We start from the raw sequence: 27,668 nt of genomic DNA on the forward strand, positions 1-27,668 counted from the left end.
TTTGCCTCCGAATTTCTCACGATACAGCCAATGTGCTTTATAAAGAACCGACTGTATGTTCTATATCATGTCAAAAGAAAATTAATATATTCATTATTGGGATTGACTAGGTAGTGTTACCATGAGAAATCTGACTTCTGGTACGATTTTTCCACTGAACGATGATATGGGTCAGAATTGAAGCTAAATGTTAATGTTTAAACCCGGACACGGCTACAGCAATCAGTACTAAGGCCCAACTAGGGCCCGTCCAGGTACAGCGCTAAATTAATATGCTGGACAACGGAACGGAACGGCTTTCGATACGAAAGGGTAAATAACAGGCAGCGTGATGCAGAGGTTGTGTTGGGATCATGAGTAGTTTGCTATATTAGTACACTAAAATAATACGTAGAAAATGCAGCTGAATGGAAATGAGGATTCCAACGCGGCTGAGCATCGAAAATGAAGATCAAAAATCAAAGTCGATGGAAGTTGACCACAGTACAGACGCCAATGAGATCCTTTCTTTCAATCCATAAGCAATTGTCATCGCACTTTCCAGAGAATTTCGAAGAGCTATACAAAGTCGGTTGATGAACACGTCGTGGAAATAATTTGATACCGGAAGATAAACCGCACCGTTGTCCTTGGAGATATACACCAGAGCAAAACGTTGCTTGAAAGCCCATCGACGATCTTTCAAACTTTTTTCGATAGAAGGTTGCCACTTGTCCAAAATCCTCTGAGCGCAGTTGCCATGACCAGAATTGGCCCAGTTGGAAATTATCTTCAATGAATAATGGACCCTGGACATCTGTATGAGCACGTTAGTCTCGTCAAAATGATGGACAGCGAGCGTCCCACATATATATCCTCGGCACGATCCACTTCGACAGATTCGATGTCAGCTAAAATTCGGCCCAACTTATCGTCCCAGCCTATGCTTAGCTTCTTTGGTTGACTGCAGTAGCCGAATGGCAGGTCAGGGAATTTCTCGTATAAATGAGCGTTCAGTCGTTCGAGCAATGTGGAGGTTGGTGTGATAGACCAATTTTCTAGACGACCATGCTGTAAATGAACCAGTGTATTGGAATGGCCGAATTCAATGGTCAGGTTTCGTAGAGGGCGGACTTCACCTGGAAGCAATACATTGATATCATCTGCATTGTTCCCGAGTTCGCAACGTGAATACGCCAAAAGATTTAACGCATTTGTAAGATCTTGATTAATGAGATCATCTGCGTAGAAAGAGCATGTCTCCAAGTGAGGGCAAAGGGGGTGATTTTGATATCCAGAGGCAAGATTGAGAATGTCAGAACTGGATGAAGGCAATGTGATATTTAATGTAACCAGTTGGGGAGTATGGATTAGGACGCTGGATAACTCGTCTTTATCGATGGATTCCAATCGAGCAGAGAATGACTTTAATGAAGACGGGGAGTTTTTTGCAAGCATGCTAGTGAGACCGGGCATCCATTTTCCTCTGCAGGAAATCACTGTGATATCTTCGATTGCCGGAAGTGTAAGTTGGTTAAAGAAGTGGGGGTGCGATCGATACTCGAATGCGACATCCATTTTGACCAGATTTGGGATGGTGAGGGCCGGGAAGAGTATGTCATCTGTGATCTCTAGAATGGTCAACGTCTCCAGAAGTGGGGAATGAAGGACTGGAGGAATCAAGAAATGAGTAAGGCACTCTTTTTAGTGAACAAGTTGCTCATATGGCAGAATCACATCATCCCCAAATAAGGGCCTCGCCACAGCAACTTTTTTCAGAACTGGCGCCACCTCAAAGAGATCGATGGGCCCAGGGAGTGTATTAACCATAGGCGTCAACAAAGTCAACGATTGAAGCGCCGACAGTCGACTTCTTATCGATTGGAATGCAACCAAAACTTGGGCTGGCAAAGAGAGATATGCTGAGTTCCATCTCTCCGCATGTCGACAGAGAAGGTCAATTACGCTATGCCTCTGCCCACCTAAAGACTTCGAGTAAATCGAAATATCAAGCAGTGCGTCTTTCGAACGACGAAGGAGTTCATTGAGATACTGAATTTGCATGTTGGTTTTTTTACTTTTGTTCTTCAAAGTAATCGCTGGGAATTTCACCCACAAAGCAGTTGTATTCAGAGCGACCGACCTCCATGGACTGCATATCTGCCCGAGAACCCAAGGGAGTGTATTATTATATCTCCAGCTGGGGGCAGCAGACCCCACAGTAGTTTTGGCGAACCATATAAAAATTTCTTGGAGGATTTCGGTAGGAAGTCGCCGTATTGGTGAAACCAACGACTTGTGTCGGCTAGCAAATCGATTCGCCTGTCCTATCCTATGGAGAGTTACCATCTCCCAAGCACGGGTTGAATGGCCGGTAGCTCTCCTCTCATCGAGGATATGCGTCCACCGTCTCGATTCGGTCTCTGCTTTCTCGATTGCGGTGGCGATGAGTGCCAATTCAAGGTCGCTAGGGGGATGATTGGAAATAAGCAACTGAGGGTTCGGCGGTGGTGGTAACTGGACTTTTGTGACTCCAGGCAATGATACAATGAGTGCATTTTTAGCTGCACGTCGGATTCTCTTTGCCAGCCTCTTCCTTCTTCTCCTAGCCTGGTTTACTGTCTTGTGGAAACGGGACACGAGAAGAGATGCTTTCGTCTTTAAAATATGCTTCGTAGAGAGTGTTTCTAGCTTCAACTCCAACCACCGCATCCGAACATAATGCTACCATGATTCTAATCAGTACCCTGAATTGTTGTAAATAAGATAGACACACCCGTGCTCTCCAGAACATTTGAAAGATGCGAAAACTTGACATCCAAGCGCACTCGATTACCGGTGCTTTGACCTATTGTTGCGAATCACGTCGTCCGGAGTCCCATGACTGATACAGTAATAGTATTGTAATTCCTCTGAATTTACCCTTGCCCATGTCGATACATATCAAATTCTGACAGTTGCTCCGAAGAATCGGGATTTTAGCCTTTCAGTAAAAAAAAATTGTGGTAAAAAGGAGGGGAAATTGAGAGCAGTGGCATGTCGGGGTCGGAGATTCAAATGCGTCGGCGACCTAAATATAGAATTGCTTGAACGAAATTGCGATTTAAATATAATTGACATAATAAACTAATTTTGAAGCTACATATACCCTCTCAATGGGGGCGACGAGGATCTCATAAAGCCACGTAAGGATAGGATCCAAGAAAATAGGAAACAGTGCAACAAGTATCATACACAAACAACATTGCCCACGCAATTACACAGAAACCGAGGAACGGGAGTGTCAACTCCGACAAAAAAAGAGAAAGGTCGAAGAGAAGAAAGAGCTCACAAAGCAGCTCGTTGCAATCCGGGCTCAACACCATCTCTAACCGCCAAATATCCCATCAGATCGCTCGTCAAGAACTCGCTTGGCCACCTCCTCCTCACTTGACCCTTCAAATATTCAGCGGCGATGTTGACGTCGGCCTCCTTCAAACCAGCAACGATTTTACCCAGGTTGGGCGCAATCTCTTTCACAAGTGCGTCAACATACTCCGCAGTGATAGGAGCGCCGGTGTCAGACACACGCGAGCCGTAGTGTACCCACTGCCAAAGTTGGACGCGAGTGATCTCAGCAGTTGCGGCATCCTCCATGAGATAGTTGAGGGGGATACATCCATTTCCACCAACCCAGGCGGCGGTGTAGGCAAGACATGTTTCGACATTTTCACGAACGCCCTCGGAGGTAATCTTTCCTGGTACGGCGGTGCTTAGGAGATCGGCAGCAGCGACTTTGACTTCGGAGCGGAGAACATAGTACTATATAAGATATCGAATTTAATATGAATAGCTTATCAACTCTGAGCACAACGTACCTGATTAGGCCCCAGCATGTTCTGGTCAAAGACCTCGCGTGCGATTTTATTGATGAGGGGATGCGCGATCCAGGTTCCATCATGACCAGCCGTAACCTCGCGCAACTTGTCAGCTCGGACTTTCGCCATGGCTACTTCGTTAGCCTTTGGATCGTCCTTGATGGGAATTTGGGCAGACATTCCACCCATAGCCGCGACCTTGCGCCTAAAGATTGTTGAGCAAATTGGAAAATTTCGAGAGATGTGAAATCGACTAACTTATGGCATGTCTGGATAAGAAGGCGCACATAGGCATCCATAAATGGAACAGTCATGGTGACATCTTTGCGGTCAGGAAGGACAGCACTGCGATCGGCCCTTCTCTTCTTTATGAAGCTAAAAATGTAATCCCATCTAAAAATAGAAACTGAGAATGAGGTCATAATTTGAAATTCTAGGGACATACCGTCCACAGTTCAGGCCAGACGAATGATTTCGCAACTCGAACAGGATCTCTTCCATTTGGAATGCAGCAGGGAGAGTTTCAATAAGAACGGTGGCACGGATGGTATTGTGGGCCATTCCGATATAGGACTGCGAGAATACGAAAACATCGTTCCAGAGTCTCGCTTCGAGGTAGTGTTCCATTTTAGGTAGGTAAAAGTAAGGTCCGTATCCGCGCTTGACCAATTCGTGCGCGTTGTGATAGAAGTAAAGGGCGAAATCGAACAGAGAACCAGACATGGGTTGATTGTCGACGGTAACGCGGGGCTCATCAAGGTGCCATCCTCTGGGCCTGTAGATTTACGAGAGTAAGATAAGCAAAAATAGACAGATAAACGAGACATGGGTGAGACAAAAACTGCAACGGACCGAACGATGAGTACAGCTGGGTTCTCAGAAAGCTTGTACGATTTCCCTCCCGTCTCGAAATCGATTTGCCGCCTGATAGCATCGCGAAGGTTGACCTGGCCATTGATCATGTTGGCGAAAGTGGGGGCGCTGGAATCTACACGACCAGAAACGACAAAAATTCAGTAAAGGATACACCAATAAAAACCAAGACGATAGAAATACCTTCGAAATCCGCCATGAATGTCTTTGCACCGCTGTTGAGGGCGTTGATGACCATCTTCCTGTCTGTTGGACCAGTGATTTCGACGCGACGGTCTTCCAGACCTGGGGCAGGGGGAACGCAGTGCCATGAAGGCTCGGCACGGATGTGCGCAGTCTCCTTGGGAAAGTCGAGAGGAACTCCGGAGTCCAATCTGCGTTGAGCATCCTCGCGAGCGACAAGCAACGACTGGCGAGTAGATTCGAATGTGCGATGGAGAGCGGCGAGGAACTTGAGCGCGCCGTCGGTGAAGAGCTCAGCCTGAGCTTTTGGGGCTACTTTAGAATGGATCTTAACGCCTTGGACGGTCATGGTTGGATGTGGAGATGTGGTTGGTGAGATGGGTACTGTGGTGTGAAAGATGAAAGGTGTGCTTTGAACGACTGAGGGGTTTTGTATGGTGACTGAATCAGGCCGGCTCCCCGTGATATCCGCCTGCCGTATCCCGAACGGATCGACGCCACGTTCCGAATTCGGAATGTCCTATATCACATGAAACTCCGCCTTTTGCCTCTGCTCCGTCGACTCCGTACCAATGGCAGCAAAATGGCAGGCAACACAGGCAAACTCTTCGGCATCGCTGCTCACCACTAATCCACTAACCATCCACAAGTCTCCCCGCTTAGAATACAGCACCGAGTGCCGGCTCCGGTATCCTTCCGGACGGAGATCCAGTTAGGCATGCCGCATCGAACGAAGATGTTCTGCATTTCGACTTGATTAACGACTAATCGTTTAAAACCTGGCTCGGTGAATGCTACAGACAACATAAATGTCTCTAAAATGATTATCCATCAGCGTAGAGGATAGGACGGATCTTGGTAGCCCAGTCGGAGTCCCGGGCACTTGTACTAACAATGGAAATGGAACGGCATAGCGGTGCGTGGGTATGAGTTGTGGATAATACAAACTGATATCATATGCTGTTCATAGTAAAGAATTACAGCATAAATCACCACTGTACAGATGGATGCTCCATTGATTCTTAGAACCACTATTACAATGCCGGTTGGTGCTTTGACACTCGTTAGGCTATCATCCCTTTCTTGAAGATTTCGTGTTCGTTTTTGCCAGCCTGGCTCTACACCTTGTGCTACCTAATCGGACATGAGACAAGTAACCATAAAATAGGTTGATATATTGATAAATAATATACAGAGTGGCTGAGAATGCATCATTAACATCTGGTTGATTCCCGTCCTCGTCATGGAAGGTCCCGCATTTAGGCCAGACGACTAAATTCTCAAGAACTTGTCTTTTTACTTAGTATGTTATGGAGACACACAATTCTCCGGCGTCAAATCAGCGCCTAATTTCTGACAATCTTACGTCATTATGTTTTCTTCTGGATGTATACTCGGGCTTGGAGCTAGGCAAGGGATTCCTCTTGCTCCCCTGACAAGTCAATATGTGCCCAATTTAAATAAATCAGATATTATTGCACGTCCAAAATAAACATATTCTACTCGCTACGCTGGAAAACCGTTCAGCCTCCACTGACACCTCTGGTCCATGTAACCTGCCGGAGCCTTATGACACAAACATTATCTGGTTATCTGATAATCGAGCTCCGCATAAAAAAACTCCGTACATACATAAATGATCTTACCGATTCCTTCTATCTGATCCGTGAACTCGACCCTTCATCTTAGTCGTAATCCTCCGTTACTGGTGCACCGCCAATCTAAATGAAATGCTTTATTGGGCAGATATTTCCAAATAGAGGTATGTATTGATCACTCCTGAATTAAGCACAATCTTTGGGAAGACCACGACTACTAGAAACTCAACAAACGCTTGAAAAACCCGAACGAATTTTACACACTGGCATACCACTTACTAGGCTGCTTCACTAAGGTTTGACCACTATATCGCCAACGTATCATATCGTTAATGTTCACTTCAACAGATCACGTAAATTGCGATTATGCAATGGAGGCGATCCAGACAGAGTTCAGGTGTGATGAGGAGTATGAGTCGTTGGCTACTCGCGCACCCGCTCCATCTTTTTATATAGTCGTGACATGCCGTGGCGGAGTTCTAACTACGGGTTCTGCGGACGTATAAGTGTTGGCATGACAAATGTCAATCAAGGGTAGACGAACCGTCCATTGACTCGGATTCACGGTGTAGAGGTCTTCCCCATGCCAATGACTGATTTCCTGGTCAAACACAATCCGCTCTACTGAGCTTGTGAGGTACGAAGTGTGATATTATGTTCTTAACATACATGCTAAAAATGCTTCCGTGCCACTGGGTCAATAACAAAGATTCCCAAGCGACAAAAATGCTCGCAATCGAGCTACCCCTGGGTCAAAATCGCAATATATGTCCATACAACTGCCTTGATCCCTACAGCTATGTTCCCGCGGACTGCCCTCTTCCAGTATGCACAGTTTGTGCAAACATAGCCAGTTTGGATGCAGAAATTTATGGGGTGCACGACCAACTTGGAGAGCTGTTAAAGGAGCGTAGGGTTAACGAACGGCAGGTCAATGTCGGCCACAACATATCTATCCATCGTTTTCCAGTCGACGTTATGGCCATCATATTCCATTTTTACGACTTGCTCAATGAACGCAAGCCGATGACGTCGCCTCTTGTACTCGGAGGCGTATGCGAAAGATGGAGAGATATTACGCTGCAGACGCCCCTATTATGGGATAGAGTTGTTGTTCTCCCGCCGAGAGACTCTACAGAGCTTGGTTTGGTTAAACTGTGGCTTGATCGCTCGGAAACAGTACCTCTTTCCTTAACGGTTCAGCATAAACACCCGAGTCCCACCCCTTGTCCCCCTTTTGAAGATCTTATCACGCTTCTCAGGCTACACTCTTCTCGTTGGACAACTCTTAAGCTCATCGCCCCTGCCTCGGTAATACATGCCTTACTTCACAATCTTGAGAATGTCCCAGATGTTATTCGCCTACGAATGGATATTCCGAGCAATGACAGAATGGAAAGCATCTCTATGCGAAAGCTATTACGGCCAAGGACATTTCATGCCAAAAAGACGTCTATCCAGCAAACCTTTTTGGCATGGGATAACCTCACGCGCTTGGACGTGGCCGCGATAAAGATGGACGAACTGGTCCATATAATTCGCTGCGGAAAACATTTGACAGAATGTACGGCCATGTATATTGCCAAACACGGACGGTCTTTTCCACTGCCCTCTGCGCCATTTGTTCACAAATCTTTGAAGTACGTCAAAACGACCTCCTCCTCTAACCTTTCAGACTTTTTGCGGTATCTTACTCTCCCGTCCCTGCGAAAGCTCCACTACGACTTTCTCTGGGAAAACGCATGGACGTCTGTTCCTGCGCTTAATGCATTCCTTGATCGTTCCTCGGCTTCTCCCGAGACCTTCAGCTTTACCTTCAGCCTAGAACCTCAACATCATCAACAAGTTGATTGGGTAACCTTGAGGGACCTTCCTAGGATCACACATATGGTACTCGATATCGAACACAACACTCGATTTGATATGACGACGGCCCTTTTTTCTAGACTCAGTGATACTGCAGACGTTTATCTCCCTCATCTTCGTGCGCTTAAAATCACTACGCCAACGATGTCACAAGAATCCTGGCGCCACTTTCATAAATTCCTCGGAGGGATACACAACAAACACGACGACCCCAATCATCCACGAAGTAACATTCACAATCCTTTCCCTATTGTCTCCGCTACATCCTCCCTTCCCAACACCATTACTCGAAAAGCTCAGAGACCATTGGAATCGGTAATAATTCACCTAAAAGACCGTTTTACCAGCGATATGGCGAGAATGATGGATCCCTATCTTCCGTATTTTCTTGACGTCGAAAAATTTGGGGTGAGCCTCAAATTGGTCGATTCTATGGACTTTGATATGCTTCACAGGCCACCGAAGGTCACTGCGAAAGGCTGATCTTAAATGCTGCATTTTCTTGTCGATTTCTTGTATGATATGCTGAAGATGTATTTATTATTCATATCCCTGCTAGCGCTTGTTCCAGTTTGTCCTTAGTTGTACTACTATTACCGACCACTATTACTTATGCCTCTCATTAGATTGAATGTATCATAATCTTCAATGGCTACCAAAAAACAAAGCCTTGTCACCTATTAAACAACACGCTTGTTTCGCAAGTAGGAGCTACGGGCTTGATTTACGCCAGATATACCATTGGTTCCCTAACACGATGGGCACCTAACTGTCATGTGGCTATCTAACATGTTAGCTAGGTTGTTGCCATAATATTGTACTACGTTAATTGTCATGTAATTGTCATGTTAACTGTTGGTTAACTGTCATGTTTTTTGAGTCACACTCTGTCTTGTCACTCAAGACCATGGGGTCCAGTAGATACATATCCGGTTGACTTGGGGGAAAAATGAAAGGACATGTAGAGTGTATATATTAACACTGCACCACCTGGCCAATATTAAACACTAGGGGCATTGGCTTAAGAAAACAGTAATTTGTCTGAATTTTTTTGATTGATCAAGTTGCAATTAAATTTCAAGATTTATTGACAATAAAATTCATGTGGTGCACATCATGGCGGTATTTGAATCCATCAATACCCATGCCGAACGGCCGTTCTCAAAGGTATTCCTATTCATATCAATTTCTTCCAATATGGCGCGTACTCGCGCGTTAGAGAGACAGCATGCACCTACTAGATATCAGCAAAATAAGGACAAGAATCTCACTTCCTGGGAAAAAATGGCAATTTTCCTCATTAACGATGCAAAAACGGTCGACGAGCAAATAGTCGCAACCATGTTCTCACATCTCGCAAACTAAGATTGGAAATCACGTCGATTACAGGCTGAGAGGCTTTCTATAGATGGGTGTGATCGTTTACAGAATGCGCACCTTGCCAGGCATTGGAAAACATAGCTGAAAACGCGCGCAAAGAGGAGACGCGCCGCGAAATAAAGACGCGTTTCGACGCGTCAAAGCTCCTTGACTACGCCGTTGCTGCGGTCGGCATGTTGGCCGCTTTTAAGCTCATTCAAACTCAGAAAAGCACACCAACAGTATATACCACATGAATTTTACTACCAAGAACGTCAGCTAAACTGTTCCACATGGTTTTAAAAATTAAACAACATCGTAAAAAAGAGAATTGAGTAGCACTATTGTCCCCAAGTCGACCGGTTATGTAACTGCCAGTTTGGGACTTGAAGACTATTCACGGTTCACAGAGACTTACTGGGTCTTGAGTGACAAGGTAGAGTGTGACCCAAAAAACATGACAGTTAACATGACAATTACATGACAATTAACATAGTACAATATTATGGCAACAACCTAGCTAACATGTTAGATAGCCACATGACAGTTAGGTGCCCATCGTGTAAGTCCTTGGGTCGGTAACGGAAAAATATCACAGATAGACCGATACACCGGCCCATTCAATAAGAACTTTAGATACTGAGAATACGCTAGCTGGTGCTGACACTTCGTATAAATATTTCGAGCGGTGCTATACAAGTAGTGCGACGTTTAAAATCAACAGAGTTCACAATGATGTAGCCTAAGAATGAATCTTGGCAACGTGTCTTGGTTAAAACCGCCGAAAGTCAACAATTGGCGGCTTGGTTGCTTCTTCCTTTACTTCAACGACAACGTTCTTACTGACCAAATACTAACACGATGGACCACGGGGGACATGGCGGACACGACGGGCACGACATGCCCACCATGGCGCGATGCAAGATGAACATGCTCTGGTACGCCTAATTCCAGTTCTATTTACTAAGGTCGCAGCCAACAGCCATACCTGCACTTTGTTTAGGAACACCGATATCATCGACACCTGCATCGTCTTCAAGAGCTGGCACATACGCACATCTACCGGCTTCCTCCTTTCATGCCTTGCCATCGTCGCGTTGGGTGTTCTGTACGAGTACCTTCGCGGCGTCCAACGGGATCTCGACAAGCGCATTGCGCTGTCGCTCGCTGCGGGCAAGGCAAAAGGGAGGGAGAGGAGCAGGACCAGGGACGGAGATTCAGGGCAGTCGGAAGGTAATGTCGCTACGCTTGTCGATGTCGAGGAGGTCGATTCGGAGGAGGCGGGGTTGCTGACTGGTCGACGGGCACTGAAATCGTCTCTTACAGGGTGAGTCCGACTCTATTGGCTTATTTGGTGTTGTGCATGCCCCGTTCCATCTGTCTTGGGCTCTCGGAGCACAAGGCATGAACTCGAACCTGAATTGAACGCTTTTCTAACTGCGCATTGATCTCCAGCACCCCAGTGCCGCCTGTGTCGCGCGCCCTCCGTGCTGCCGTATACGGAGCGACGGTGTTCCTCAGCTTCTTCCTCATGCTGGTGTTCATGACATACAATGTACGCAATATTTCTCTTCCTCTTTTTTACTCTTTCATCATAACGATGTTCTTCCTTTCGATCATCCTAAAACGCTCTGCACTGCTCTACCATCGCCTATCACCGATGCCCAAATGGAATGACTTTCGATTTTCCGACCTCGAAATGTGTCACCACAGGCCTATCTAATTTTCGCCACCGTCCTCGGTGCTGCGCTCGGTCACTACATCTTCGGCGCAACGATCAACGTTGACGCCATCCTCTCGGAGTCGAGTGGTGGAAAGGGAATGGCATGCCATTAATACCAGCGGTTCCGATGACTGACTCAGGATTTACCATCCTCGACTCTTTGCCGAACGATCCATGGCCAACGGATTTTTTTGGAATTAGGCTCGCTACTTTCGGTCTATGCAATGCGTTGTGTCGTTGTGTCGGTGACTCCCGCTCTGCGGGGATCCCTGGGCCAACGTTAAATTTCTCTGGATCTCTGATTTTCTTGTTGGATCTATCTATCAGCTTGCTTATATACCTTCCTCTTGTTTGCTTGCTGTTTGCCTGCTTTCTTGCGTCGATTCATTGATCCTGTTGCCATAAGTGCGTGTGTATGACCCGTTGAGCATCTATCATTTACCTGTACGTTCGAATTCTCATCAAGATTAGACATCACATCGCATCTTCGCAAGACAAACAAACAATTTATGGCATGAATCCATGAATTATACTCTGACTCTGTTGATGATTTTCTGGCAACCATGGACAATATCTACCAGGCTTTTGACTTTCCATGGCCACGATTGAGGGTCACTGGTGCAAACATTGAAGGCCTGAAGGCCATATCACGTTAATACAACGTTCATTTGTGTGTTGGACGCATTCTTTCCGTTTGTTCTACAGGTTCTACAACGTTGTTTCATTACAGGTACGAACGCTGCGATAAATGTAGCAAAATAACTGGAGGCCGTCTGCCAATTTTCATTTAGACCTCTCGATATGCTCCCAGGAATAGAACCTTCCTGAATTGTATCAGAAAGGCCGCGGATCGCCAACTATTTGAACACTGATCCAGGTTTTCAATGTCCTCTCATACTGTGATGGGGTCGTCAAAATGACACGAGTTTGACATTCAGCACAAACACGCTCCTATGGTACGCAACATGCCATAGAGCGACCAACTACAGGACACGAGGATAATGACTTATATGCCTTTGGGATGCCCGCAAACACAAGCTCAACAGTTTCTTTACATCTCTTTCCACTACCGCACGTTTGATTGACATGGCGAAAATACTTGCTTGGCTATCTGGAAAGCAGTCAGAGCATGCTGATGAAGCAAGCTCAGCTGACGGAGGATCGGTATGTCTATTTGACTACTACAGAATAGGTATCATTTATAGCTAACTTTCATAATTTTGGACAATAGGGCGAGAACGATGTCGTTCCTGGGGTTGAAGAGTATTTATTGGATGCAGGGATGGCAACTATTACAACTTTACAGACTCTTTCTGCACTTGCTCCGCCGCTCTCTGTCGTCTCGCCGGTCCTTGAACTAGCCGTGCGCATTGTCCGGACCTGTGAAGTATGGATGGACGATTTAAATATACTTTAAATAACCAAACTCACTGTACACCCGCAGACGATCTCGCAAATCAAGGGCGAGATAGAACAACTTCAACGACGCGTCTGTTCTCTGGGTGTCTTGGTTGTCAACAAATCGCAACAGCAACAGCAACTACCATCCAATGGCGGTAGCGATCCAGATTTTGATGAAACCATCAAAACTCTTCAGTCGTAAGCTCTGAGTGACAATCTGCGCAAATATGCTTGGTACTGACTGTCTCCTAGTACTCTCAACAGTGTTGTCAAAGATTTGGAGACAATAAAACGACAGAACAAATGGCTCCTGATTATATGGCCAGACCTCAATAGGGGCAAAGTAGTAAAACGTATGGGGGACTTGGATTACGCTCTCCAAACCTACTTTGTACGTGGTTTTTTTTTTCTTCACTGCAAGTCGGATGTTATTTACGATAATTTATAGGTGTCCCACAACGTTCGCGTTGCAGAGGTTCTCACGAGTTTGCGGTCAACGATGAATCGCGTTGATGAAAACGTTATTATAATGAAAGACCAGGTCCAGCGCCTGATGGATTGTACACAAACACAGCAACCGCACTGCTCAGAAAGCACTGGCAAAGACGATATCCCCACCAACTTTGACACTTTTTATGGTCGGGTAGATGATGTTGCCACCATTGTGCAATGCCTCACGGATCAGCACAATGGTAATGACTCCAGGCAACATGTCTGGATCAATGGTCCTCCTGGGATAGGAAAGACGTCCCTGGCGCTGGAGTTGATCCGTCATCCTGCGGTAGTGAAAACCTTTGGCAAATATCGATTTTGGGTGCCATGCACGAAGGTTATGTCTCACCAACACTTCATACGTATTCTTTACACTCAGCTGTCGATCACTGCGCGGTCATACGACGGTCTCGAGACGCTGATCGACGAGCTGAGCGCGACGAACGACCGAAGATTGGTACTGCTGGATCACTTCGAAACCGTATGGGATTTGGACGGCGTCGACGAAAGCCAAAGCCGCGTGCAGGGTATCCTGTCTCGGCTTGCAAGTTTGCCAAACGTAACGTTGCTTGTCACCATCACTTCGTCCCAGCCGCCCCCCAAGCATCCGCGATTCCAATGGCTGGATACGAAGCTCGACGTCCTTGACTCGGAATTCGCCGTCGAGGTTTTTAACTTCCACTATGAAGGACAAAATCGGGAAGAAGTCAAGAGCCTCCTGGACAAGGTCGACCGTATCCCCTTGCTTATCAAACTTATGGCCATCGATGCACGCAATTCGAAAATGTCGATTGCAGACCTAGCAGAAGAGCAGGGTAATGGTCGCTCGACATCCATGGATAATAGGATCAAGTCCTCCTTTGATGTCATTTTGCGCGACTCGAATCCCGAAGTTTTGGAGCTCTTCGCTGTGCTGTCAATGCTCCCCGCAGGTACAACGTTCGACAGACTGGGTAAAATATGGGCTCCAACCAGGACCGATCCAACAACAGGGCAACAAAAAACTATCGCAACAAGCTCCAACGTCTCCTCTTTACAATCATCAGCCTTCCTGGTAAATCTAAAGGCGACAGACAAGAGCGAAAGCAACAAGCTGTTGTTATTCGCCATCTTTCGCAAATACATCCGGCAACACAATATGGTCTCGCGCGAGGTGAAACGGCACGTCCTGGACGCATGCTACGAGTACGTAACCAAACGCCGGTCTCATCCAGACGACGCGCATTTCAAATCATACATATCCGAGCTCGCAAGCGAAGAGGACAACATCATCTGCCTGCTCCAAGAAACGGACTCCAGCGCGCCGGACCCCAAGCGCCGCGCACAGGCGCTCGTCGGATTCAGCTACTACCTCTCCAAGAAAAAACAGAGCGTCGAGTGCGCACGGGTCGCCAGGGACGCGGCGCACGCTGCGAAAGACGATCGCAGCCTCGCGCAGGCGCTGGTGCTCCTCGGGAAGCTGTGCCACCGCGTGGCGAAGTACGACGAGGCGTGTGAGCACTTTGTCGGTGCACAGAGCATTTTCGCGGACAAGCTGGGCGATAAGGCGCATGCGGCCGAGTGCTTGCTTGATCTTGTGCGAACGTGGCGGTACATGGAAAAAGGCACGAAAAGTATCAGTGAGATGAAGAAAATCACGGAGAAGGCTAATAAGATGTTGACCTCTACCAAGCCGAAGCCGAACTCCAAGGAAGCAAAGAAGGGCGCTGGACAGAGCAAAGACGGTACCGACGAGGTGAATCGCTATCGCTATAACGTCGCCCGCGGGAAACTAGGACTGGGCCGGCACTACCTGTACACTCAAGACTGGCAAAAGGCCAAGGTGTTCTTCGAGGACGCGCTCGCCGTCTTCCAAGAACTCAACAACAGCGGCAGCACATCCGAGTGTCTCCACAACCTCGCAAAGATCGAAGCCACATCAAAAGCAAACTACCAGCGCGCCATCGAGCTAGCTCGGCAGGCGCTCGTCGCCGCGGACGAGTCCGGGGAAGATACACTCGTCACCTACGCCTTTGAGCTGCTCGCGTGCTACTACCTGATAACGCGGGACTACAAAAGCGCCACGGACGTTCTGCTCGAAAGCATCCCGAAGACGATCTCGCTGGGTGACCTGCTCATCATCTCGCGGGTCAACGAACAGCTCGCGTATCTGTATGCTGCTGTAGCCCAGAGAGATAAGGCGGTCAAGTGTTATGACGAGTCGCGTGTAGGGTTTGGTAAGATCCAGGGTACGCCTGGAGGAAGGGCAGGTCGCGCTCGATGCGAGCGGAACCTTGAGGTTCTCCGGCGCGAGCCATTCCACTTTGAACAAATCGAATTGAATCGCTTCTGAGCCACCGTTTGTGCTACCATCCAGCCGCCCTGCCCCCCAACTTTTTTTTTTTCATTTCATTCATGCCAGTAAACCTGACAGATCCGACATCTACTGGTACCTGTAACATCATGGAGTTGAACTTCTGCATTCTGCAAGCATTTTATTTACAACTTTTCACCTAGATAGCCTACAATAAAATAATTAATTTAACACTAACCATCCAATCCATTCATTCTCCAGTCATGTCTTTGAAAAAATTGAAATCTGGCGCGACCGGTGTGTAGGTGTAGCAACAGACTAACAGACTAACAGTACAACCCTACAACCCTACAGCCCTATAATTATAAAATTGTGCCAAGTTAGTAGCTAGTAGCTAGTGCCCTTCCGACGCACACCCGTCTTTGTCACAAAGCGGTAAAGCGGCAAAGCGAAAAAAACAGGCGCAAAGCGGGAAAAAAACAGGCGTAAAGCTGTAAAACCGTAAAAGCAGGCAAAAGGGACAACACCAATACTAATCCCAATCCCAATACCAATACCAATACCAATACTACGACGAATACTAAACACACATCCACACGAACAACCCTAAAAGTTCGAACACAACTACTACTACTAGTACAAACAAAAACAAGCACAATTACGAACACAAACACAAACACAAATAAAAACACAAACACAAATAAAAACACAAACACAAATAAAAACACAAACACAAATATAGCGTACTAGCAGTCTGGCACAATCGCTGCTCGGCTTTCATTTCGCAATTTCGCATTGTCGCATTTCGCATTTCGCATTTTCCCAATTTCGCAATTTCACATTTCGCAATTTCGCATTTCGATCTGGCACACCATTCCCATTCCCAATCACATCAATCCATATGTCATGCGCATGAAAGTACAGTACAGTATAACCACAACCACAAACCACAAATCAAGTACACACCCATCCTCCTTTCCCTTCCTCCTTTCCCCTCCTCCGTTCCCATTCCCCTCCTCCTTTCCGCCTTTCCTCTCATAAAAACTGCCACCCCTCACGCTCAAGCACCCGGCACCCCCTCATCCTCCTTCTTCGCCAGCCCCTCCCGCTCCAACAACGCATCGATCTCAGCGGGCCTATATATCTTTGCGCGCGGCTGCTTCGTCGTCGGATCTAGTGTGAGCACTGCGAATTCCACTGTGTGTTGTGTTTTTTGGTTGTTGTAGTTGTGATTGTGATTGTATTTTGTGTTGCGGTTGGGTAGTAAGAGGTGAGATGGGGTGGGTGTGGTGCGGTGAGGAGAATAAAAAGGGGGAAAAAAAAAGGAAAAAAGGAGGTCAGTAATGAATTCAAATTATCAAGGAACAGAAAGAGTAGCAGAAACCAGAAACGAAGGAAGCACGGAATCGAGTAGGGAGTAGATAAGCGAGTAAGAGCAAGGAGATTCAAAAAATAAGAACCCCTTTTCTTCCACCCAAATAAAAAACCACAAAAAAAAAAAAACCCAAACACTCACATTTCTCACTACTCAAACTCGTACTATCCATAGTCTTCCCCATAGTCCTCAACACCAAGCCCACCGCCTCCTTGACCTCAATCCCATCTTTATACTCCTGCTTCAGCAAACTCTGCGCCGTACCGTTATTCGCGCCTATACAGGTGGCTTTCCACCCAGAGTAGTTGCCTGAGGGATCGGAGTGGTACAGTTGGAAGTTGTAGTGGGGGTCGTAGCCTGCGTAGAGGAGGGAGACGCCGAAGGGTCGGAGACCTGTGTATATGTGTGTGTATATGCGTATATATGCGCGGGGGCGGGCGTAGGCAAGTTAGATCTTTGTGTTTTCATAAAAAAGCGACAAGAGACACGCACCGCCAAATTGCGTATACCCCTGCTTCATATCACACAACCTCTGCGCGAGGAGCTCGACGGGGATATCCTCATTATACTGCAAAAGGTGCTGTTGGGCTGCTGAGCGCGCGTAGTTGACGAGCGAGTTGGCGTCGGCGGTGAGCCCTGCGACGCCGCCTATTACGTTGCTGTTTTATTTTGAGAAGAAGGAGGAGGGATGGAGGAAGGGGCAGAGGAAGGAGGGAGGAGAGTAGGTGGATGAGGGGCAGAGGGAGGAGGGAGAGTCAGAATCAGCGCGTTCGGCAAATATCATATAAATATAGAAAAAGAAGGAAAGGGATGGGATGGGATGGTGTCGAGAATCGAGATGAAGATCGAATACAGATCTATCGATGCTGGTCGGACCGAACCAAGCATCGCAAAGCAAAGCAAAGCAAAGAAAAACAGAAAGAGAGTAAGAAAGAAAGAAAGACAGAAAGAAGAGGGTAGGACAGATGGGTTGAGCAACCCAACCAACACACGATCAAGTCGAATCGAATCAAGAATCAAAATCGTCTCAACCCAACCCTGCCAACCCACCAACCCAAACCCAAACACACCCACACCCACAACCACCCAAAAACACCCAAAACCACCCAAAACCACAACACAAAAACCAAAAAACCCAACCCACCTATTCAACAAATAAATCTTCTCTCCACTACCCCCATACCCGCCCTCCTTCGCACTAGACAAATCGAGGAGTTTGCCCGTAACTTTTTTCTCAGCGGCGAGGACGACGCCGTCTTTGGCGAGCACGCCGAGGACGGTGCCGGCGTGTGAGATTGCTTCCATTGCGTATTCGACTGGTGTGTGTGTGTGGGTGGGTGGGTCGGGGTTATTGTTGAAAGTTGAAGTTGAGATTGAGATTGCGATTGCGATTGAAATTGGGAGGAAGAGGAAACAGAGAATGGGAAGAGAAGGGACAGGGAAGATGAGGATCAAGGTATCACACTATTACAAAAAGCACTGACTTTGGTATAGACGGCCTACACACCCATCGCATTCGCATTAGTATCACCCACAACTTGAAGCTCAGACGAACAAACGCACCTTCAGGCGAGAAGATCGTCGTGCGGCCTACACAAAGGTAATTGTAAATGTCCCGTTCACCTCCCGCTTGCTCAATGTACAGCTAAATGGGAGTTGTGCTCACTGTCGTATCGTCTAGCCTGTATCATAATGCGATCTCATCAGTACGGGTATCATCACATATCGTACACCCCAAGACCAGGTGTAAGAGTAAGAGTAAGATTAACACACACCATTGTCAGAAAATAGGAATGAGGAACGAGAGAGGATAAGGATATAGATGAAAGAAGGAGGAGTAGGTGAACGATCACTGACGCGTCCCTCACCCAGAACGCACACGCGTCGCATCTCGGCATTTCCCGTGTCCAATCAGAATTCAGCTATCGATATAGACCCCCGACTAAAAATAAGTAAGCTTGAAGATAATACTGTATTCAATATTCAATATTCAGTCGTTCGTTTATACATACGTTCCAAAAGTCCAAATCTAAATAACATCTAACATCTCTAAAATTCAATATTCAATATTCACACCTCACACATCCTTCACATCCAACCCCCTCTCAACCTCCTCCAAATACCTCACAAACCCCCTCCCCCTCCCCTCCTTCCCCTCCCCCGGCACCACCCCCCTCAACCCACGCAGCGCCTCCCTAACCTGCTCCCCCGTCCCCCTCTCCAAATCCACCACCACCACCCCCGGCTCCCCAGCCGGATCCTCCAGCGTGCGCAACTGCGACGCCAGCATCGGCGCTTTCATAAAGTGCCCCGGCCGCTTCTCCATCCGCTCCAGGAGCAGCGCGGGCGAGCCGGAGATGTGGACGAAGTATGTTTGGATTTCTGCGTGCGTGGGGGTGGGGGTGGGGGCAGAGAGAGAGGAAGGAGAGGATAAGGGCCGTTTACCACGCAGAATATCGCGGTAGTACGCTTTCAGCGCCGAACAACTAACCACCACACCTCTACACCCTTTCCCCTTCTCACCCTCCACCAAAACCCTCACCCCCTCCGCCCTCACCCTGGCCAACCACGGCTCGCGATCCCCATCTCCCAACGGCACGCCCGCGCTCATCTTCTCCACGTTCGCGCGCGGGTGCAGGTCGTCGCCTTCGATGTGCGCGAATGAGAGCGTGTGTGCGAGGGCGTGCGAAAGGGTGGATTTGCCCGTGCCTGATACGCCCTGGTGTTGGGGTGGGGGGGTGCGGGTTGGGGTGCGGGTGGGGTAAGGCAAAGGCAAAGCAGAAGGCAGAAAGAAAGAAGAAATGTATGCATTAGTACATACCATATCCCACCATAACCATAACTGTAGCCCTGTAAAACAGACATACCATCACAATAATAAGCACCTTTTCCTCCTCTTCCTCTCTCTCTTTACCCGCTTCATCGACATCGACATCAACATCGACCTCCCCCTGCCCCTGCCCCGCACTCCCAACCGCATCATCCAAAGCACACGACTCTACCTCCCTCCCCGCCTCTGCATCTACCTCCATCTGTCTCCCAGCATCCGACTCGAGCTCCATATGCACCATATCTCAGATTCTGTATAGTACAACTCCCAAAGTTCGTTGGTATCGAGACGAACGAATGGACGGACGAACGAGAACGAGAACGAGCGAACGAACGAACGAACGAACGAACGGACGAACGAACGAGATAAACACTTATACAGCTAAAAGAAAAAAAGGGAAGCACAGAACTGAGAAGAGAGCAAGAGAGAGAAATTCTACCGTCTTCATCCCGCTCATCCACTTCCGTATTCCGTATTCCATTTCCATCTTGCTCCCCTCGGATCTCGGGCCTTACACTCCGTGCACCGTACTCCCTTTCTCCGTTCCTTTTCTCCTTGTCTCCCTTTCTCCGTTCCTTTTTCTCCCTTTCTCCCTTTCTCCTTTTCTCCGTCACTTCCCTGAATTCCCTCAGGCTCAGAGTCCCAACCACACCCAACCGCACCCCTCACTCACATCCCAACCATCCGCAATCCCATATGCACCCCCTCACCTCCCCTCACCTCACCTCAACCACTATAAGCTCGAAACGGGAAATGGGAAATGGGGAAACGGGAGCATGGAAAATAGATGGAGTATCTTCGGGGGTCACTCCAATGTCCAATGTCCAAAGTACAAAGTCCAAAGTTCAACGTTCAAAGTCTATCCTGATCACAAGTGCTGAGAAGGTGCAGAGTCCTCCTGATTCCTGAATTCCTAGTTCCTAATCCCTGATGTCATCGAACCCATTGATGCCCACTATCAAACTTCAAAGCGAAAACCCCTATCATATCTCAAAGTTAAAGTTAAAGGAGGGTAAAGTAACGTGACAACGACGTCATACCGACGCGTCCGACGCGTCCTCGGACTCGAGACTCGACGCGTCGACGGAAATTCAAAGTTCGAAGTTCGAACGCGTGGTGAGACCGATGAACCGATGAGTATTGTTATGAATCACAATGAGCTTGCGTATATGTCTATATATGTATATGTATGTCTACTTCTGGGCTGGTGGAGGGGAGGGGGGAGGGGTTATTGTTGAAAGGCTTTTACGTATTAGTATAAATAAAACAGGATTTAGGAGAAGAAGAATACTAGTTAATGAGTATTGCATGTAGTGAGTAGTACTACTTATGAGCTTGATACGAAATTTGATTATAATATTCTGGAGTGGCAATAAATTTACCTAAACAATTCGACTGGGATTTGACATTGAAAAGTTGAGAGGAGAAGAGAAGAGGAGTTGGGATTGGGAGTTGTGGAACAAGCTGTCATTGACAGGTGAATGCAAAAGCAAATGCAAATGCGATCACAGGGGACTGATTCTGCAGAGGATCCCGCATTACTCTGGTTAGTTCCAAGTCTATACTTGAGAGTAGGCTGGGAATTCAAATTCAAACAATGTAGATCAAGAAAGTCAAGTCACGGTGTTATTATGAGTTTTGGTTGAAGGAGAGACTCAACTCACCTCACTTCACCCGTTGACAGAACGGAAGCGGAGATGGAGGTCCTTACTACTTGCTTACTTTTTATTTTAACTTTTCTAAAGTGCGGATCAGGGATCGCAGCACAGAGCCGCCTGCTCTCGTGTCGTATCACGTCAACTTTCAAGTCAAGTCAAGTCAAAGTCAAGTCAACAAAGTCATTCGGGAGTAGGACTGGGAGGACGTTAAGGGGTTTCCAGTTAAAGTTAACTTGAGAGGCTCCTTGGTACTTATCATATGCGAGTATGATGAGCCCGCACGCGAGTCTGCCTTGCTTGGCTTCAAAGTTCAAGTTCAAGTTCAAGTTCAATTGATCCTGGGGATGCATGTATCATTTATCCAATGATTCGAAATTTCGGTTTCGAGTGTCGAATTTCGATTCTCTGGATTCTCTGAGAGTGTCAACGGGATCTTTTAGTTTTAGTCAATTTGTTTTGTTTGTTGTTTCAGGTAAGTACCAACCAAGCTCGGGCTCGGGAGAAGGAGTGGTTATGCAACCTATAACCTATCCTATTGCAATCAGTAGGTGATTTACATAGAATGAAACAGGAAGTTTTTGTTCTTGTTTTCGTTTTCGTTTTCGTTCTTGTTTTCGTTTTTGGTATTGTTTTCGTTTGCGATTACGATTTCAACATTCAAATCGCAACTTGGGGACTCGGTACTCGGGGCGGAGCGCACGCCAAAATGCAATTTTTTGCATGTTTCATGTGAATGGGGCCAGCGAGCGAGCGAACGAGCGCTTGCTAATTAGGCTTGCGGCCATCGATGATCGCTTGCGATTTAGCCACGCGAGATCCACATGTACTGTACATGCGCCGGCGCGTCGCGCCTCGCGTATCGCCTAAGACGAGATTCATCAGGATTTATCATTTCGATTCAGATGCGCGCCGCCGTGCGCGCGCGCGGCCAAGTATGGCCTCCTTTTATGATCTTAAAATTTAAATAAATAAGCCGCTGGTGCTCAACTGGGAAACTTCGAACTAGCGTATCGCGACATCGGCGCGGCGGCGCGATGGGGAGTTGGATGCTTCAAGCTTCAAGCGCTGAGCGCTGATCCTCTGAGCGCTAGTACGTTCACGTTGCACATGTACATGTACATGCATTAAGAAGGTATGCACTGCACAGAAGTATGGATCCTATCGAAAAAATCAAAGTAGATTCATTCATTCATTCATTCATTCATTGGCATTCACGTATAAAACAGACAGGCGAGTACATGCGTAAACCGAGTGAATGAGCCAATGAGTAAAGGAGATTGAGTAAAGGAGATTGAGTAAGTGAGCTGAATAGATGGAGAAATAGATGGGGGAATAGATGGATGAATAGATGGTAGATGAACAGAACTGAACAGAACATTGTGATCCATGCATAGAGAGAAAGTGAGAAAGTGAGAAAGTGTGTGAGAGAGAGAGGTGGTATCATCTGATGTCAAAAAGAAAAGAGAAGAAAAGAAATCCGAAATCCAAAAGAAAAAAGGAAAGGAAAGGACGTATTCGATACAACGCAACACAACACAGAAAACACAAAACAAAATCGACTATTACAAAAAAAAGCAGAAAACAAAGTAAGAAAAAGAATAAGAAAAGAAAAGAAAAACTCCGGGTGGGTTCGTACACTAAAACACTAAAACACCACAATATCACGTATCCGACAGAACACAAAACGCAAAGGGCATACACCCACACCCGCACCGCATCGCGCATCGAATCACTCATCACTCATCACTCATCATACACATCCGCCAACGTAGGCCTCCGCGAATACGTATACGTATACTCGATCAGCTGAGGTTGCGCTTGTGCCTGCCCCTGCTGCCCCTGCTGCTGTTGCTGGTGGGTCTGGCTTTCCTGAGCCTGAGCCTGCTCTTGTTGCTGTTCCTGCTGATGTTCATGCGACTGAGAATGCGACGCAAGCCCCTGCGTGTAAAGCGCGTATAGCTCCTGGCCTTGCGATCTCATCCCCGTCCCCGTCCCCGCCCCCGTGCCTGTTGTCAGCTGTTGCTGCTGGTGCTGATGAGGCGGTGGAGGATGATCGTACGCGTACGCATATGGATACGCGTACGCGTACTGCGCGCCGTCGCCGTCTTCTTCACGTTCGTGTTGGTGTCCGGCTTCGCCGCCGTCCACTTCCACCTGCACCTGCCCGTGCCCGTGTGCTTCGCCATGTCCAGTCCCAGTCCCACTTCCACTCTGACTCTGACCTCCACTCCCACTCCCACTCCCACTTCCACCTCCACTCTGACTCTGACTCCCACTCGCACCCGCACCCACACCACCACCACTCCCACCATCACCACTCCCACCTCCACCCACCCCCTCCCCACTCCCACCAGCACCACCCCTACCAAAAACAATACTGCTATACGCAGGCGGCGGCACGTCAAACGCGCCCTCGCTCTCGCCCGTGCCCAGCGCCGCGCTCATGCTCAGGTTGGGGCTGGTTATATGCGCCTGCTCAAGCCCGTGCCCCAACGCGTGTCCGTGCGCCAGAAGTGGATCCTGCTCCCGTTCCTGCGTAAATCGTGAAAGCGCTATATCGTCCCGCGATGCTTTCGCGCGCACCTGCTGCTGCTGTTGGTGCTGCTGGCGATGCGCGTGGCTCTGTCCATGATTCGAAATGTGTGTATAACCATAACCGTAGTCATACCCATACTCATAATCATGATCGGAAATGGGGGGTAAACTCTGCAGATGCATCTGCGGCGACGCAGCAACCGACGCCGCCACCGACGCCGCTACCGACGCAGACGCCGATCTCGCGATGCTAGTACCACCACGTTCATACCCAACCCCAAACCCGTACCCCGAGGAAGAAGAAGCGACGAGCGGGCTAGACGGCATCGACATCGCCCCTGGACCGGGTGTAGGCGGTAGAGAGCGCAGCGGTCTTTGTTGTGGTAGGGGTGGGACGAGCTCCGTCTGTATTTGCGTTTGCGTTTGTGGGTGTGTGGAGAGCTGGCTTGAACTTTGCACGCGGCGCGCTTGGCGGGGCGCCTGCGCCTGCGCCGCGGTGGTAGAAGACGAAGACGCCCCAGCGCCAGCCCCAGAACCACCCGCCCCAGAACCAGAACCCGCCCCACCAGTAACATCAGCCAACAAAGGCACAGGCGGCGGCCGCGGCAACGGCCTCCTCACCCTCCCACCCCCACCCCCTCCAGCTCCAGCTCCGGTGCGGGATGTGGTGGACGTAACAGACCGCACACTCTCCGCGCGCCCGAAGGGCAGTGCGCGCGGGCGCTCGAGTTCGCGTTCGAGGTCGAGGTTGAGGTTGAGGTCGAGTGCTTCGGGGTATGTGTGGGTGTGGGTGTGGGCGTTTTCTTGTCTTGCGTCTTGTTGCGCGTGCGAGTGCGAGTGCGAGTGCGAATGGGAATAAGAATGCGAATGCGAGTACACACTCGCCCCGCCGCCGCCGCCACCACCACCACCACCACCGCCGCCGTGTAGAATACTACTACTCCGATCCCTCGTACTCCCACTCGCGCTCCTACTCCCTCTTATACTACTCCCGCTCCCATCTGTCGTCATCGACGGCGCCGTCATCGTCGTTGTCATCGTCATCGCATCATCTATACCAATTCACAAAAAAGCGGAGAAGAGCGCGGGGGCGCGGTTAGATTCAGATCTTTGATACACAACACAGGACGGGCAGGGGATAAGACTTACATGAAGGCGGGACGAATGTGCTCGACACGGGCGTTGGGGGCTGGTCCCTATCGCGTTCGCGGTCGCGGTCCTGGTCGCGCTCAGAGTCCCGCTCGCGCGCAACGAGCGACTTGGCGTATTGAACCGGGAGCGGGGGGACAGGCGGGTGCTCCGCGGAGAACTGGAACGACTCGGCGAGCGCGCTCGCGCGGTGCGGGTCCGGGAGGGAGAACGTGTCGAATTCGTCCTCGTCGTCCTCGTCGTCGGAGTTGGAGTTGTTGGAGTCGGAATCGGAGTCGGAGTCGGTCATGGGTGGAAGCATCGTCGTTGTACGTGATGGCCCCGGGGAGGACGCTTCGGATTCGGGGTAGGGTGTGAATGTGGGCATGCCTGATTCAGGCGAGGCGGGTGTGCGCGGTCTCTCCCTCTCCCTCTCCCTCGTGCGCGCACGCGACGAGGACGACGGCACAGGCGACGCGGCCCTCCCCGTCTTATTAAAAATCGGCTCTCCATACAAAATCTTACGAAACTTGGGATCCGAGCGAAACGGTACATCCGGCGCAAAACTCGGCGCGTGGCCCTGCTCGTGTCTCTCAAGCGACGATAGCGATAACGAACCGTCGTCGGGTTTGCGGACGAGCATCCATTCCTGGAGGTCGGTGACGAGGAGGGTGGCGGTGAGGAGGAGGTAGTCGAGGAGGAGGATGGAGACGCCTTTGATGGTGGAGAGCAGGTCGGGGTCGTATTTGTCGTGCAGGGTTTCGTAGATTGTTAAAGTGAGCGGGCCGGGGCCTTTTGGGGTGGTTAGGGTGGCGACGGGGCCTTTGACTGAGGCTGTTGTGCACTGTTTTTGGATCGGAGGGGAGGGGAGGGGGGGAGGATTTGGGTGAGTGATGTGCGGATGGGGAGATAAGGGGGATGGATGGAAGTGATTAGCTTACCCAGTATGTATGGCCGTATCGCTTCCACTTCATCGGCTGCGAGTAATTGGGTATGCTGAATCTGCGCGAGGCGCTAAGTGGAAATGAAAAGGTTCGTTAAGTACGTGCAGATCGCAGCTAGCATAATGCAAAAAGAAGGGCACAGACGTACTTGGGATGCGCACCGAGCTTGAGCAGCGTCTCGCCGCCGTACCAACGTGCATTTTTCATCTGGATAAGCACACCGTCCGTATAATCCTTGCCCGTCTTCGTCGGGAGGGCGCGGGGCCACTTGATCGAGATGGTCTTATGGAACGCCTTCTTCGCGTCCGCGCGCAGGACAGTCGTAGCCGTGCCGACGGTGTTGAATTTGTAGAACACCTCGTGGGTGCTAGCGTCCTGCACGAGCGAGTCGAGGAAGGAGCGCGAGGTCAGGGTGAGTGTGAGCAGAGGCTGTTTGGTGTGTACAGGCGGCTCGTGCTCGTGCGGGTCTTGTTTCCGCAGAGAGAATTTGACTTTGACGGAGGGCAGGATGGACATGCGCAGCGTTTTGGATTTGACTGAGCGGAGGGAGGGCGCGGGACCTGAGCCTGAGTTTGAGCGGGCACGGCTCTTCAGGTTCATGATAGTGGGAGAGCGGAAGAGGCCTCAAATTGTACTTTGCACTAGTAGCACCAGCCAGGCTGGAGGATAGCGAACGCCGACAACATAGAAATGAAGGGATCTGCTGAGGTAAGAAGTATCAAAACACGGGATGGCATGTGGGCGTTTTGCCAATGCTGGTAACCGGTTATAGTCTGCCTTCGCACACCAACCTGATACACTTCCTCCTCCGCCTATTTTTATCTCAACAGATATGAATGTCACGCTTTGCTGTCACACTGTTACACAAACAAACCACAGCTTTTTGATCTCCCTTTCAACCCAAACACTCAACTCACGTCGCGTCCCAGCCATGTCCTCCAATATCACCAGCCCCTCTAACAAATCGTATGTCATACTCTAAAATACCTCCCACTCCCTTTTTTTAACGCGTCTCACCCCCCTCCCCCCCTAGAAACAGCGCTGTTGCTGGTGAAAACACCACCGCGTCGCCCTCGGGCAAGGGCAAGGGCAAAGCTGTAGACGTCTCCAACGAAGAGGAGGACGAGGAAGAGGAAGAGGAGGAGGAGGACGAGGAGATGCAATCTGGTGAAGAAGAGGAGGAGGAGGAAGAAGAGGTTCGTGCTCTCTCTACGCGTCTTGCTTGCATTCATGCATGCCACACACACACACGACGCGTTGCATGCATGCTCGCTCTCAACCCCAACTACCCTGCGCTGACGCTGACGCTTGACACACAGGAAGAAGACTTCGAAGAGATCGATCCAAGCGCCATTCTCCCGACCGGGCGCCGCACCCGCGGCGTCAAAGTCGACTACACCTCCCAAGAAGCACTCGCCAAAGCCGGTCTGCAGGCCAACGACGACGGCGACGATAGCGATGAGGATGTTGAGATGAAGTAGATCGTCTTTCCACTGTTATCGTCGTCATCATCATACCTGCCGCCTGTCGCCTTTGTTTCTTTTTCTTTTTTCTCCATGCTCTCTTTTGCTGTG

At 49.0% G+C, this 27,668-nt stretch overlaps 10 protein-coding genes across 10 annotated transcripts; 4 read left to right on the forward strand and 6 right to left on the reverse strand.

Annotated features, from left to right (window-relative positions):
• Positions 1-451: 451 nt before the first annotated feature.
• JR316_0001756 (uncharacterized protein) lies at positions 452-1,557 on the reverse strand (the record flags this gene model as incomplete). The annotated part of the gene is made up of 3 exons (XM_047887556.1): positions 452-558; positions 622-796; positions 847-1,557. The coding sequence occupies 3 exons, from the start codon at positions 1,555-1,557 to the stop codon at positions 452-454; spliced, it is 993 nt and encodes a 330-aa protein (XP_047752479.1).
• A 126-nt stretch (positions 1,558-1,683) lies between these two features.
• JR316_0001757 (uncharacterized protein) lies at positions 1,684-2,773 on the reverse strand (the record flags this gene model as incomplete). Its single annotated transcript, XM_047887557.1, has 2 exons — positions 1,684-2,703; positions 2,756-2,773. 2 exons carry the CDS (start codon positions 2,771-2,773, stop codon positions 1,684-1,686), a joined length of 1,038 nt encoding a protein of 345 aa, XP_047752480.1.
• A 533-nt stretch (positions 2,774-3,306) lies between these two features.
• On the reverse strand, positions 3,307-5,241 carry JR316_0001758 (Malate synthase, glyoxysomal; the record flags this gene model as incomplete). The annotated part of the gene is made up of 6 exons (XM_047887558.1): positions 3,307-3,780; positions 3,837-4,041; positions 4,095-4,229; positions 4,282-4,611; positions 4,689-4,824; positions 4,893-5,241. The coding sequence occupies 6 exons, from the start codon at positions 5,239-5,241 to the stop codon at positions 3,307-3,309; spliced, it is 1,629 nt and encodes a 542-aa protein (XP_047752481.1).
• A 2,048-nt stretch (positions 5,242-7,289) lies between these two features.
• Positions 7,290-8,839, forward strand: JR316_0001759 (uncharacterized protein; the record flags this gene model as incomplete). Its single annotated transcript, XM_047887559.1, has 2 exons — positions 7,290-7,324; positions 7,345-8,839. The coding sequence occupies 2 exons, from the start codon at positions 7,290-7,292 to the stop codon at positions 8,837-8,839; spliced, it is 1,530 nt and encodes a 509-aa protein (XP_047752482.1).
• Positions 8,840-10,576: 1,737 nt separating this feature from the next.
• Positions 10,577-11,551, forward strand: JR316_0001760 (Copper transport protein ctr6; the record flags this gene model as incomplete). Its single annotated transcript, XM_047887560.1, has 4 exons — positions 10,577-10,653; positions 10,719-11,042; positions 11,171-11,270; positions 11,429-11,551. The coding sequence occupies 4 exons, from the start codon at positions 10,577-10,579 to the stop codon at positions 11,549-11,551; spliced, it is 624 nt and encodes a 207-aa protein (XP_047752483.1).
• Positions 11,552-12,524: 973 nt separating this feature from the next.
• JR316_0001761 (uncharacterized protein) lies at positions 12,525-15,663 on the forward strand (the record flags this gene model as incomplete). The annotated part of the gene is made up of 5 exons (XM_047887561.1): positions 12,525-12,602; positions 12,670-12,825; positions 12,883-13,037; positions 13,092-13,230; positions 13,288-15,663. The coding sequence occupies 5 exons, from the start codon at positions 12,525-12,527 to the stop codon at positions 15,661-15,663; spliced, it is 2,904 nt and encodes a 967-aa protein (XP_047752484.1).
• A 1,021-nt stretch (positions 15,664-16,684) lies between these two features.
• Positions 16,685-18,304, reverse strand: JR316_0001762 (Proteasome subunit alpha type-4-2; the record flags this gene model as incomplete). The annotated part of the gene is made up of 4 exons (XM_047887562.1): positions 16,685-16,821; positions 17,141-17,392; positions 17,492-17,658; positions 18,144-18,304. 4 exons carry the CDS (start codon positions 18,302-18,304, stop codon positions 16,685-16,687), a joined length of 717 nt encoding a protein of 238 aa, XP_047752485.1.
• Positions 18,305-19,076: 772 nt separating this feature from the next.
• Positions 19,077-20,070, reverse strand: JR316_0001763 (putative gluconokinase; the record flags this gene model as incomplete). The annotated part of the gene is made up of 3 exons (XM_047887563.1): positions 19,077-19,718; positions 19,821-19,841; positions 19,867-20,070. The coding sequence occupies 3 exons, from the start codon at positions 20,068-20,070 to the stop codon at positions 19,077-19,079; spliced, it is 867 nt and encodes a 288-aa protein (XP_047752486.1).
• Positions 20,071-23,230: 3,160 nt separating this feature from the next.
• On the reverse strand, positions 23,231-26,694 carry JR316_0001764 (uncharacterized protein; the record flags this gene model as incomplete). The annotated part of the gene is made up of 4 exons (XM_047887564.1): positions 23,231-25,074; positions 25,172-25,994; positions 26,092-26,164; positions 26,243-26,694. The coding sequence occupies 4 exons, from the start codon at positions 26,692-26,694 to the stop codon at positions 23,231-23,233; spliced, it is 3,192 nt and encodes a 1,063-aa protein (XP_047752487.1).
• Positions 26,695-27,025: 331 nt separating this feature from the next.
• JR316_0001765 (Histone H2A.Z-specific chaperone CHZ1) lies at positions 27,026-27,575 on the forward strand (the record flags this gene model as incomplete). The annotated part of the gene is made up of 3 exons (XM_047887565.1): positions 27,026-27,060; positions 27,128-27,290; positions 27,414-27,575. 3 exons carry the CDS (start codon positions 27,026-27,028, stop codon positions 27,573-27,575), a joined length of 360 nt encoding a protein of 119 aa, XP_047752488.1.
• Between the last annotated feature and the right edge of the window lie 93 nt (positions 27,576-27,668).

Source organism: Psilocybe cubensis, chromosome 2, assembly GCF_017499595.1.
Source record: "Psilocybe cubensis strain MGC-MH-2018 chromosome 2, whole genome shotgun sequence".
NCBI classification, from domain to species: Eukaryota; Fungi; Basidiomycota; class Agaricomycetes; order Agaricales; family Agrocybaceae; genus Psilocybe; species Psilocybe cubensis.